Source organism: Perna viridis, chromosome 10 (genome assembly GCF_037379345.1).
Source record: "Perna viridis isolate PV_CMFRI_1.1 ecotype Kerala chromosome 10, ASM3737934v1, whole genome shotgun sequence".
Taxonomy (NCBI): domain Eukaryota; kingdom Metazoa; phylum Mollusca; class Bivalvia; order Mytilida; family Mytilidae; genus Perna; species Perna viridis.
In genome coordinates this window covers 39,529,211-39,542,961 of record NC_142454.1, presented here as the reverse complement: position 1 = coordinate 39,542,961, position 13,751 = coordinate 39,529,211, and the positions used below count along the sequence as shown (strand labels likewise).

The following is a 13,751-nucleotide window of genomic DNA, read 5'->3' as shown; positions in this document are numbered from 1 at the left end:
TAAGTGATATTTCATGCTTTTTATGACAGACCTAATATAATTTTACACTGCTTACTAATATGATACACTAAACGGGTTCTTTAACGTTCTACAGTACAGGGTAAACTCCCCATTCCGTGGGAAATTCGGAGTGAAGAATAGAGATTTTGTAAAGGGGTATTGGAATGTTGAATGGGGGAAAATGTGGAAACATAAAAGTATATTTTTTTAAATGATATTGAGTCTAAATGAAAACAAAATTATAAATGTTGAAGAGCATAAATTAGAAATACATAAGTTTGGTAATTGAGAAATACAATGTAACGGTGTTTTATGGAGAATGGGAATTTTTCTATATATAAGAGGAAAATCGGTAGGGAGATGGGAAAATCTACATGGTGTAAATGACAAATATAATACATTCAAAATTCAATCCAAGAAGATGAACTGCCCACTGGTAGTAAAGAATATGCAAGAGAGAGAAATCTCGGACATTCAAAGGTAAGATTCTAAGCACTGCTTCCCGAAATTTCTCTTTTATTGTGAAGTCACAAACGTTGCAAAGTTTATCTCGAAAACCCTAATGGTTAAAATAAGGAATATTCTTTTAACCTCGGCGAGAAAATTTTAACACATTTAACACCACCGAGAATGCAAGGCAGGGCAACCTGGAGATAAATACTTCCAAGGGTAAGATTTCGTTGTTCCATAACTCGACAGAGCTTCTTTTGAGAACTCCAAATCTTATTCTTGGGTGTCTGGGATTTCATAGTTTTGTATTTTCTGGCGGTGTTTTTTTCCTCACTTTTCAATTTGACGATGTTATAAAAACGCAAATCAGAACGCATTGCTTGCAGAAATTTTATTGCGACCTCACAAACGTGACGAGTGTTATCTCAACCGTGGATGACCTTGTCTTTTTATTACGAAATACATGTCACATTTCTCAGAAATATACAAAAATCATCATAGCTCTTGTCATAAAGAATTATTGAATTATCAGTTAATAGCGGTCAATACCGGTTTTTTGTCCCTTTCGTCCATTTTATTCTTGAATGTTCATTCTTCATTTTATTACGCCTTGATTATAAAAATTCAGCGTCACATATATAACAAATTGTTCATATTTGAAATAAAAATTGGGTCTACGGTTTTGTTTACACCTACCAATTCTTAAAATGTGTTATATAACTTGATCAATATATCACAAAACGACTTCTCCGTGAAATGTGATTTGTTCAAATCCGATGACATTTTAACTCCAGATCACAATTCTTAAATCGTCAAATCGGCCGTGATGTTACCAAGATTTTCGGTTTTCGGTAGTTTTACGAAAACAAAAATTAACCGTCTTGTTTTGTGTCAGAAACTCTTATCGTTCCTTTTTTATTGCGCATATCAATCGTAAGTACTGACGTTTGATTTTTTATAACTGAGAAATGCATAATAAATAAGAAGAAAGACAACTCTGCTCCGATAAAAAAAAACGACTAAAGAAAATTATGATAAAATCGAAAATGGGCTTGATCCTATGTAAAGTTTAATGATGTATGGCTTTGTACAACTTTTTAACCTTTTAATATGATTTGATAAGTGCTCATTCTTTTGTGCGAGTCTGAATCAGTTTCGATGCCAGGAGCGCTGTTGATTTTTCTTAAATGTTTAGGACTACAATGATGGTAGTCTAATGAATATTTGCCAGATATTTTGGTTCCTATAGTTTGTATAGATAATCAATAGAATCAGTAATCTTTCGCACTCGATGCGAACACTATTTTATCATACCACTTGTCTGGACGGTTTAAAGGTCTTGTTTTTTTTTGTGGAATGTTAACTGTTTTTAATGTATGGTCGTCATCATGAACTCGTGGATCATTATGGTGTATCCATCTCAACCGTGAAAACTTACCTGTTCAACGTGTCATAATTGTCCCTTACATTTTCCACTACCCCGGACTTTTTATGAGCAACTCGGCGGATGTTTCAAGAAAAGCAGAGGACGCTTACCCTACCGGTAAGTACCGTATTAGTTTTAAATAGTGTATTTAAGTAGCACTCCAGCAGACTCATGCAAAATGTAATTCATGGATAAAAAGCCTACATAATTTATTTATGATATTTTGTTTGAATTGCCATAGTATATAGAAATTAACATTCAGTTTTTTTCATATAACCTGTGTTCTTAGGAGATACAAGTTATATAGAATGCAGTGTAGATTTCAAAATTAAGGGAGATAACTCTGTAAATGACACCAAATACAATATAATCTGTTTGATTTTCAATGTTGATTATCTCCTAAGAGCAGGCAGGTTTGAACGAATATTTCCTCATTTCGTAGTATAGATCGACTTATAAAAAACTTAATTACAAAAATAAAAATGTGTAGTCTTTTTTGGGGTGTATCACATTTTTCAGATTTTGCATGATTCTTACAAAGACAGCTATTAAAAGTATTCGAGTACTTACTGAAGCTCCAACAAATCAAATATCTGAATTTGAAGTCTACTGTTAGCTATTGTTCCAATGGAACAGTAAACTAGTTAGTCGGGTTTGAAAGTTACTTCAATTTGCTTAAAATTTAAAAAAAAAACGGAGTCAAAATCAGGAATAAGAAAAATGACTATTACACTATTTAAAATAATGTAAGACCACTAATTCAGAAGTACCAATATCGCGAGTGAACACCAAGCTTGATAAAATAATATGAGAAACTGATATGATTCCGCATGCAAAGAAAATCATGTTGATGCTGCAAAATAGATAAACAGGAAACGTCTAATAGTAATTCAGCATAAAGTACGATTACAATTTACAATATTATCCAAAACCCTAACTTGTACATAATTCGGGAAGACATTTTTTTTATGCCTGCAAATAAAGTAGAAAAAACTCCTTTAAAATCATGTAACAAATCGCCGGAGCCGTCTAGTCACAACTTCTTTTCAATAGAAGGCAATGCTGTTCTCCATCCAGCATGTAGTAGGTAACTTAATCGTGCGGCAATAACAGAATAGCCCGAATCTCGAGCCCTGTTTACATTTTCCTCTGGGTCCTTCGCATGATCATACAGTTCAGTGCCAAAGTTTTGGCTCCATTTAGGTCCGTACATCGGAGGTCCGTTAAATTTCACCCATTCAGTATATCGATACTGATCAGTTCTCATTGTATATCCCATTACACTTGTGCCATTGACCATTCTTGGGTATTGAGAAAAAGTTGCATTCTTCCACGATCCTTTTTGACGAGTAATCAGTGGAAATAGACTCATACCTTCGCGACACAATGACACATTTGTGGAGTCCTCAGGGCAAAGCGGTAACTGTTTCAAACCGGCTGCTTCTACCAAAGTTGGGAAGAGGTCAACGAATTCTACCAGTTCGCCAGCAACGATACCATGATTTGTCATGCCGGGAATATTGATCATCATTGGCGCATGTGTGGCAAGTTCAAAATTTGTCTGCTTACACCATTCACCGTGTTCACCAAGTTGCCATCCGTGATCTCCCCAGAAGGAGATAATAGTGTCATTCTCTAGTCCGAGATTCTTTAGTTCGCCGATCACCTCACCAACCAATGAATCTGTCCAACTTAAAGCACTATAATAAGCCCTGCGAAGCTGTAAAACCACATTAGCTGGCAATGTTGTATTGATATACCCTGTTGTGTTAAATTGTCTTAAATCCTTATATCGACCTAAATGAGTGTAATAATTTGACCAGGCAACTGATGGCATATCAACAGGAGCATATGGATTGTCTGGTAGGCGCATTTTATCTACTGGATAATGTTGTAAAATCGATTCCGGAAATACAAATGGCAAATGTGGTTTATGGAATCCTACAGCAATGAAAAATGGCTTTTCTCCGGATAAAGCCGCTGGTGCCAATTTTTGTAAAGTGAATCTAGCATGATCCGCGATTTGTTTGTCTCTCAGAGGCTTATTTTCTAGCTTTTCATCAGGAACAGCTAACCAACTATGCTCAAGGCTTTCCCAATTTGCAACGCCATGAAAATAAGGCATTGTCCAAGATATTGGATCATCACCTCCCGATGCCTGCATTCCTGGGTGAAATATTTTTCCCATACCAACAGTTTCGTATCCATTCATTTTAAAGTATTCGGGAATGGTTGTGTAATTCCCGCCAACTTTTCGGAAGTAGTGAGTCAAATCGTAAACATGTGTAGTATCGGGTCGGCGACCGGTCAAGAGTGATGTTCTGCTCGGTGAACATAAAGCTTGCTGTACGTATGCTCTCTTTAAAAGTAGACTTCTAGCCGCTAAAGCATCCAAATTAGGAGTGAACATAGGCGGGTGAATAGGAGATGGGAAGTCCGGACCATTGTACGCCCCAATTTGCGGTCGCATATCATCAGAGACCAAGAAAAGTACATTCTTACTACCTTCACATTTGATGATGTACAAAATCAAGAAAACGAACCACATTTTCTCCATCGTACCAGAAGTCTGTCTTGTTTATCAGTTGTACTTGATAGATATCTCTCCTCCTAAAACAGATGTGAATGAAAAAGATAGATATATTACATCACATGTTCGAAGTGTGTACTCAGTTATTGAACCATACATGTCTACTTCTAGGTTCTCTTTACTTCCTGTTCTTTTAGTGAATACAAAATATCAATCATATATACTGCAAATTTCGATATGCTGCACACCTGTGACAAACATTATACCATTTACAAAAGATCCCAAATACACAACAAACCATTCCACTAATCACTGATTTAAATATGCTAACAAACTTGAATTTCTATTGTCAAATATAGAAATGGTTCCAATTTTAGCCAGTTGTGTTCATAAAAAGTTTTATGGACGAAAACATACATTCATTTAGTATAATGGTTTAAGCGTTAAAGTATATAATATTTTTATCTTACTTTCTGTGGTTTGTTTTATTCGTAGTCTCACAAGCCGTTGTCGGCTGGCATCTTATACGATATCAATGTCCTTTTTTTATGAGTAATATGTAATGTAAATGGTGGTGACACTACAATAAAATATTATTTGTTTGCGTTATCTTGATAAAAATGTTAACATGTTACAATTCGTTAAAAGATTTTGGTATCTTTAAAAAAAATGTTCTTATTTTAAAACGTTGATTCCTACATAATTTTTTTTCAATCAGACTTCAACGAAATGGACACCACATTTGCAACGTCTCAAACTTATTTCACAAAATAAAAAAAAAACTAGAAATATAAATGTCATCTGTTGAATCATACTGCAAAGTTTCAGATTTGTTTCTTATATATTTTCAATGGTGGGCGTGACTTAGTTAGAGTTATAACCTGTGCTCTAGGTTTATGTTATGTGTGTCTTATATTGACAACTTTTAAATACGCTTTCAATTTAGCCCGTTGTAGAAGCTTCTCGTGGACAACTGCTCAAATTTCTAAGTCAAAGGTCTAGCTCGATAGTTCCCAAGATTCATAAAGTAAATAATAAAGACATCATTATTGGGAACTGGAGTAGGCTATTTATGATATGGGGACAACGACTAGACCCAGAAGACAGCAAGGTTATAAATCAACTAAATAGAAACAACATACAGAAGCTTATGAATAATAGGACCGACTAAAACCATGAATCAGATGCATCGGTAGGGTAAACACCGTAAAACTGTTTAAAATTTGCACATTTGTGTAAAAATCTGTCAAAATATTTGAGGTTTTGATTACTTTTTGGGGTAAATTAGTAATAAATCAAAAGTTTGAATGAAAACTGCAAATACCTAAGGGACAAAACGTAACATTTCAACCAAGGATAACAACTTTGTCTTTGGTACCATTTTCATGTAATCATATTGACCATATGTCTTTATATAAATAACTATTTTATACAATATTCCTTTTCGTGCTACTTTTCAGAGCAGGCTCAATTGGCACTTCCATTCGGTAAATTCTACTTTCCAATTAAACTATAACGGTTTTAAACCACGTTTATGGGCAAGTTGCTCATACCTCACGAAAGAACCAATTGTGCTTGTCAAGAAAATTAGCACAATCGGAGTGGGTCTATTCATTTGTCCTTGATCTGCTTTCCGTGGTTCACTGTTTTCATCAAGACACATTATATCGCCAATACGAATGATCTTCTTACTACAAATGACTCATTACAATTATTCAGATTCCACAAAAAGTAGCAAAACCGAAAGTGCAAACGAGTACAAGACGTTAAAAAGACTAAAAAAGGCTAAAAAGATAACGCACATAGAATAAACCGTACAACGCAAAGTTTCATTAAAAATACATATAGAGAATGAACAGCAAGAACCCCAATTGAACTCCTGAAGGGCGCGCAAGACATCGGTCGGGCTGTTCGTTGAAGGTAAAGTCCGGTGAATTCAGAATGATGCCTTCGTGTAAATCCCTGTGCCAAGTTAGGACAATTGCGGTACTAGCTAATCCGCCGATGTAATATCTATTTTGTCAGATTGATTTTGGGCTTGACTTGATTATGGATCGGATAAGTGTTCGGTAATTTTGTTGATACCCGTATTTGACAAATGGAGGTCACGCACCATATTAGAAACGTTTTTTTTTTCTTTAGATGGATTGGTATACCACTTAAGCTATAAAACTTTAAAAAAAAAAAAACAAACAAAGAAACACACACACACAAACAAACAAACAACAAACAAACAAACAAACAAAAACAATCAACAAATAAACAAACAAAAACATGACAAAGAATATAGTTTGTACGATGCTAACACATCAAAACGTCTCAGACACCATCCATACAAATCTCCTTTAACAGCTAAGAACAGGTTTAAGTAAACGTGGCCCGTCACCTACGGTTTAGAACCGTGCATCTTGTCAACTTAATTAACAGAGAAAATAAGCAATGCTGGAATTCAATTTTATTCTAGGGCATTTTCAGACGGACATATTCTATCCAAAAATATTTGAAACATGTGTTTGATGACTAGCAGCAGCGTTTCGCCAACCGGAATGCAACAAATTACGAAGTTGAGCCTTAATATTTGACAATGACCGGTAGCTGGCTCTATTTATATTTTCTTCGGGATCAATTAAATGATCGTAAAGTTCTGAATTAAACAAAGTGCTCCAGTCAGGTTTATATACGGGTTTGCCTTGGAATTTGACCCATTCAGTGTACCTATATCGTTGTGTTGTAACGGTGTATCCCATCACTGGCTGATGCTGACGTTGTCGTGGATATTGCGAGAAGGACGCTACCTTAAGTGGTGAATTTGGGTGTGAAACAAGAGGCAACAGACTTGTACCTTCATGACACGTGGAGACTTTTGTAGATACTTCGGGGCATTGTGGAACCTTTTGTACACCAGCCGCCTCTACAATAGTAGGAAAAAGATCGACGAACTCAGTAAGCTGTTCACTGACGATTCCGTTGTCTGTCTTGCCAGGTATACGGATCATCATTGGTGCATGCGTGTCAAGGTCAAAGTTTGTATGTTTTCCCCATAAACCATGCTCACCTAATTTGAAGCCATGATCACCAACAAAAGAAATAATTGTATCATTTTCTAGACCGAGCCTTCTCAGTTCATTTAGCACGTTTCCAATTAAAGAATCAATGTACGTAATGCAGGTATAATACGCACGTCTGAGTTTGATAACCTCTGCGTGAGGTAATGTTACGTTCATTTCTCCAGAAAAATTGAACGATTTGATATCAGTGAACTGTCGTAATTCTGCTGATTTGAACCAAGCAGTTGGGGGCATGTGTAATGGCGCGTATTGATTGTCCGGAGTTTGAATGGCTGTCCATGGATAGTTATGAATGAAGGATTGCGGGTACACCAGTGGCAGATGAGGTTTGTAGAAACCGAGAGCCAAGAAAAATGGTTTACTTGACGTCTTTGCAGCTGGTGCAAGTTTTTGCAAAGTAGCAATAGCCTGGTCAGCCATTTGTTGATCAATTAAAGGCTTATCCTTTAACCAAGCATTAGGAATACCCTTCCAACTGTAAAGTTTTTCGGTGTGGTTTTCCCAGTTGTGATCCCCAGTGTAATACGGAAGTGTCCATGAGATATGATCGTTATTATTGGATGCTTTTCCCGGGTGGAATATCTTACCAATTCCCGCCGTTTCGTATCCTTTCATTTTAAAGTATTGTGGAATTGTTGTGAAATCACCACCAACGGTACGAAAGTATGATTCAAGGTCATACACATGCGTAGTGTCTGGTCGTCTTCCGGTTAAAAACGAGGCCCTGCTAGGTGAGCAGAGTGCCTGTTGGACATAAGCCCGCTTGAGAAGAAGACTTTTCGAAGCTAGTGAATCTATGTTCGGTGTTATCATCGGTGCATGCGGTGATGATGGGAAATAACTCCCATTGTAGGCTCCAAGCTGAGGTCGGAGGTCATCCGCAATTATAAACAAAACATTCTTTCTACACCAACACACTTGAAAGGAAAAGAGTAAAATAAAAATCAACATCGGTCTCATTGTCTTATAAATTCCAAAAGTTTTAAACATAAACGAACTCTGATAAATCTATACCATATTTCCTGACACTGACACTTTTCCTTAAAGTGACACAATAAGTTGATAAGGATATATAAGTGCGTGAAGCAAAAATCGAAATTATATCAGTCTTGAACTACTTTTAAGATCATGTATATGAAAATGTGAACCCGATGTAAGTGTTAGAATGTAAGTATAGAGGTTTCACCTATATGTTGAACATACCGAACGTCAATCTATGTAAGTTCAGGGGTTCACATAATGAACTTGTTATACATCGTTGCTATTCCAGAAAAGACAGTACACTTCAATACAGATACATAGTACTTGATAGAGATTCTTCATATATTAAATAAAAAACTATTCCGAATCATCTTCCAAAAATACTGATGAAGATGTTTTCAAAATGCTAGGTTTTTTATCGAGAACATATTATCCAGTGTGGTGAAGATAAGGATACTACAGACACTGTGAAGTCTGACTCATGTCTTGATGTACGCTTAGAGGTCGATGGAAAAGGTAATATATTGACCAAAATGTACGACAAACGCAATGACTTTTCATTCCGTACTGTCAACTTTCCTTCCATAAGTGGCAACATCCCTTCAGCATCTGCGTATAGGGTTGTCATCACACCTCATTCGTTATGGTGGAGCGTGCCGTAACTACGCAGACTTTTTTGTACCGCGCTAGACTTCTTACAATTAGGACTCTGGAACATGGTTATGTTGACACAAGATTGAGTCATCACTTCAGAATTTTTATGGTCGTAATCATGAACTCGTGGATCCTTGTGGTGTATCCATCTGCGCCATGAAAACTCAGTCTGATTTATTTTCAACGTGTCATATTTTCCTTCCTTCTTTCGTTTACCATGGACGTGCCTTTTTGTGAGCAACTCGGTGGGTGTTTCTAGAAAAAAGAGGACGCTTACCCTATCGCTGCACCTTGTCCATGCTCCAGTTTTTAGTGGAGACTGAGTTGCTCGTTTACTTTTGTTTCTTTACACGTATTATTTTCGATATTTTATGTACTTTGTTGTGCGTGTCTGTTTTTCCTGTCAGATAAGAAGACAATACGTTATACACAAAAGCTCCAACAAAAAAATCGGGATTGATATCAGGTGCTTCGGAAGGCTATGCATGTCCTGCTCCGCCAGCGGAACCCGTCATATTGCAAGTGAGTATAATCAAGTGATAATCTAACAACAATAATGCATCTCCACAACTCGTGTCAAACTTGACCCACACTAGGGCGACATCTACATAACTGTAAGCAGACATTATTATTTCAATGCAATTTACAAATCTGTATAAGTTAAGTAGCTCTCCAGCTATGAATCATGCAAAATGTGATACATGGTCGGAAAGCCAACATATTTTTATTTTTGATATTTTGTTTAAAATGCTTTAGTAAACAAAAATTGACATTTGTTTTTCATATATAACCCGTGCTCATAGGAGACAAATTGTATAGAATGCACTGTAGAATTCGAAAGTAAGGGAGATAACTCTGTAAATGACACTCCAATACAATAGAATCTATCGGATTTTCAATGTTGATTATCTCCTAAGAGCAGGCAGATTTGAACGAACAATTACACATTTCATAATATAGACCCATAAAACAACTTAATTACAAAAATAAAAATATGTAGCCTTTTTGTGGTGTATCACATTTTTTCAGATTTTGCATGATTCTTAAGACGGCTACTTTAAAACTCAAAATCAGGTAAAAATGTGATTAATTGATTTTCTTTTGTTTTTACCTTGCAGGAATAACCTATATCTGTTAAATAACGACTTCTATCACATCGTATCAAAAATTTCTGGTATAATTCTTATTGTCTTCAAAATAATTGGGGGCTTTTTATTTGTTCATTTTTTAAAAGAACGACCTAGCCTGAGTGACTTTAATACATGTATATATTTGAACATTTCTGAGTTGTACGGGTTTGGTTAAGTTTTTTTTTACCAAGATGTTATAAGTTATCCTTGATGTCATACTTACGGATGTTTTCATCAGAAAAGAAATAGATTTTAGTATGTTTACGACAACAACAAGATCCAAACGATCATGTTTCCCAATGGTGCAAGTAATATTTTGTTTCTTCTGGACATAGCCCTTAAACAATGAAACGTCTTAGAAGTAGTAGCGTCATAAACAACTTCAAAACAAGGGCAAGATCAAATTCGACGTCACCGTATGCTATGTTTTCAATAATGGCGCCGCTCCCTAGAAGAAGCAGTAAAAGTTTTCACGGAAGAAACAGGTACTTACACTCTTTGAAGATCAAAGATAGCGTTATCTTTCACTCGTAAAAAAAGTCTTGGTTATTCACTAGTTTCGCTCCGCTCCACTCATGAAAAAGACTTGAATTTATCAAACTCGTTAAAGACAATTCGATCTTAAATCTTCACTCACGTTATTCTAACCTACTGAGCATGCTTACTGAATTTGGAAATACATTTTAAACATCAGTAAAATGTAATTCATTTCCATCCATTTTGACAAACTAATAAGCTAAATAATAAAACTGTTTTGTATTTGTTTTTGTTTTTGTTTTTTTTTTTTCATAAACGATCCTTTAATAATGGTCCTATGAAAGGTAACAAAGTTTTTATCCAAAAATATTTGGCACATGACTTTGCTGACCAACAGCAGCATTTCTCCAACCGGAGTGCAATAAGTTCTGCAGTTGTGTCTTGATATTAATCATTGACCGGTAGTTAGCCTTGTTTATACTTTCTTCCGGGTCAACCATTGATCGTAAAGTTCGGTACCAATAAGCGTGTTCCAATCAGGTTTATATACTGGTTTCCTCAGGAATTTTACCCACTCGGTATATCTATATCGTTTGGTTGTTACACTATATCCCATTACTTGTTGATGCTAATGATGTCTAGGGTATTGAGTGGCGTATCTGGGCGTGAAATTAGTGGCATTAGGCTTGTACCTTCATGGCATGTAACAACATTCGAAGAATTCTCAGGACATTGTGGGACCTTTTGAATACCAGCTGCTTCTGTTATCGTAGGGAAGATATCTACGAATTCCGTAAGCTGTTCACTGACAACACCGTTGTCGGTCAAACCAGGAATATGGATCATCATTGGAGCATGCGTATCAAGATCAAAGTTAGTATGTTTTCCCCATGATCCGTGCTCGCCGAGTTTGAAGCCATGGTCACCTATAAATGAAACAATGGTATCATTTTCTAAACCGAGTCTTTTAAGTTCACTAAGTACTTTTCCTATTAGAGAGTCGACGTATGAAATACGTGCGTAATATGCACGTCTAAGTTTGATAACTTCTGCATGAGGTAATGTTGCGTTTAAATCACCGGAAAAGTTAAATGCTTCGACATCTTTGAACCGACGTAATTCTCCTGAAGTAAACCAAGCCGTAGAAGGTATATGTAATGGTGCGTATTGGTTGTCAGGTACTTTCATGGATGTCCATGGGTAATTATGAATGAAGGATTGCGGGAACAGCAGTGGCAGATGAGGTTTGTAGAATCCAACGGCCAAGAAAAATGACTTAATTGGCGTCTTTGCAGCTGGTGCAAGTTTCTGTAGAGTAGCAATGGCCTGGTCGGCTTTTTGTTGATCAACTAGAGGCTTATCCTTTAACCAAGCGTTAGGGATAGCCTTCCAACTATGTAGTTTATTTGTGCTATCTTCCCAGTTATGTTGGCCACTAGCGTAGTATGGAAGCGTCCATGAAACGGCGTCATTATTATGAGACGCTTTTCCCGGGTGAAATATTTTTCCCATTCCCGCAGTTTCATATCCATTCATTTTGAAGTATTGCGGAATCGTTGTGAAATCACCACCAACGGTCCGGAAATACGATTCAAGGTCATAAACATGCGAAGTGTCTGGTCGTCTTCCGGTTAAAAACGAGGTCCTGCTAGGTGAACAAATTGCTTGTTGGACATAAGCCCGCTTGAGAAAACTTTTTGATGCCAGTGAATCTATGTTCGGTGTTATCATCGGTGCATGCGGTGATGATGGGAAATAACTCCCATTGTAAGCTCCGAGCTGAGGTCGAAGGTCATCGACTATTAAAAATAAAACGTTCTTTCTGCACTGACAAACGTGAAAGGCAAACGATAAAATAACCATCAATGCTTTCGTCATTGTTCTGACCTACACAATGCACCACTAAATGGTAATGGTACAAGAAAATATAATGTTCGTATTGCCAGATGTTCAATTCAACAGAAGGTGATTTTAACGATGATAAGAACATTTATATAAAATCTATTTAGTTATTAGAGAGACCATTTTATCTGAACACGTAATGGGGTAATTAAGTTCGGGTCAAAATATATGTACAACGCGTATTTCCTAACATGACACGAATGGATATATGAGTGAACTGGAAATTATTACAAATGTAATCTAGGCTGTGTTATATAAAAAGCAAATTTAGTAGCACCTACAATAATAGCATGATAGGGCCGGGTCCAGACATTTTTAAAAGGAGGGGTGCCAGCCGAGGTTCCTCAAAAAAAGGAGTGCTAGGACATTATTTGCATTTTTTTTTTTTGGTCGATTGAATCACATGAAAATGCCAACCTCCTGAACCCCCTCGATAGTAGCACTAGTACTACATTTCAGACTACTATAACATGTATGCATGCAAGGAAAATTTACTTTGTTCATTACTAAGGTTAAATATTTTTTAAAAGTAACGCTTTGGACAGATGAGCGTTCCTGACTTCGGCTAAAATCGAAAATAGCGACTTTTTTTTGGCTGAAATACTATCACGAAATACTTCTGGAACCTTGATGCCCTAAAAGTAATTGTCTACATGTTGTTTTGACAGTTAAATACCAGGTTATCCATATTGATCACTACACTACCATTTTGACACCTCATTATATTGCAATCCAATCAACTTGACAATTATTACTATGAAAGGCTAATTGATTAATTACCATTGTACTTTGAAAAAAAATACACCTTGAAAAAAAAATGATATTCGACAAGGGGTGGATCGGTGTGACGTGGGACCACCGCCTGGATCCGCCACTGACCATCTCCACCAGAAGATAGACATTTACGGGAGGTTTATTTTCAAAGTCCCTTGTTATGGAGTTAAATATATATATTGTTAAAATTGAATTGAAACTTGGCTCCTAGTGCTATGCTGCTGATATGGTTAGATATGATGTAATTTAATGCTTCTAAACTTCACAGTGATGAAATGTTTCGCATGATACGACTCCAGATTCATTAACTATAACTTATCTTTTTGAACCAACACGACACAGCCTTTGGTGACCATGAC

At 36.4% G+C, this 13,751-nt stretch overlaps 2 protein-coding genes and 1 pseudogene across 2 annotated transcripts; all 3 read right to left on the bottom strand.

The window, feature by feature from the left end:
* Positions 1-2,226: 2,226 nt before the first annotated feature.
* Positions 2,227-4,998, bottom strand: LOC148605719 (iduronate 2-sulfatase-like). The gene is made up of 2 exons (XM_088549596.1): positions 4,877-4,998; positions 2,227-4,486 (listed from the first exon to the last, which is right to left on the bottom strand). Exon 2 carries the CDS (start codon positions 4,431-4,433, stop codon positions 2,910-2,912), a length of 1,524 nt encoding a protein of 507 aa, XP_088405722.1. The 5' UTR covers positions 4,434-4,486; positions 4,877-4,998; the 3' UTR covers positions 2,227-2,909.
* Positions 4,999-6,843: 1,845 nt separating this feature from the next.
* LOC148605718 (iduronate 2-sulfatase-like) lies at positions 6,844-8,535 on the bottom strand. Its single transcript, XM_088549951.1, has one exon. The coding sequence runs from the start codon at positions 8,462-8,464 to the stop codon at positions 6,893-6,895; it is 1,572 nt and encodes a 523-aa protein (XP_088406077.1). The 5' UTR covers positions 8,465-8,535; the 3' UTR covers positions 6,844-6,892.
* Positions 8,536-10,463: 1,928 nt separating this feature from the next.
* LOC148605717 (iduronate 2-sulfatase pseudogene) lies at positions 10,464-12,883 on the bottom strand (annotated as a pseudogene).
* Positions 12,884-13,751: the final 868 nt, after the last annotated feature.

Excerpts from the sequence above, each read along its gene's own strand:
- LOC148605719 (XM_088549596.1), bottom strand. The coding sequence starts at position 4,433 with ATGGAGAAAATGTGGTTCGTTTTCTTGATTTTGTACATCATCAAATGT.
- LOC148605718 (XM_088549951.1), bottom strand. The coding sequence starts at position 8,464 with ATGTTTAAAACTTTTGGAATTTATAAGACAATGAGACCGATGTTGATT.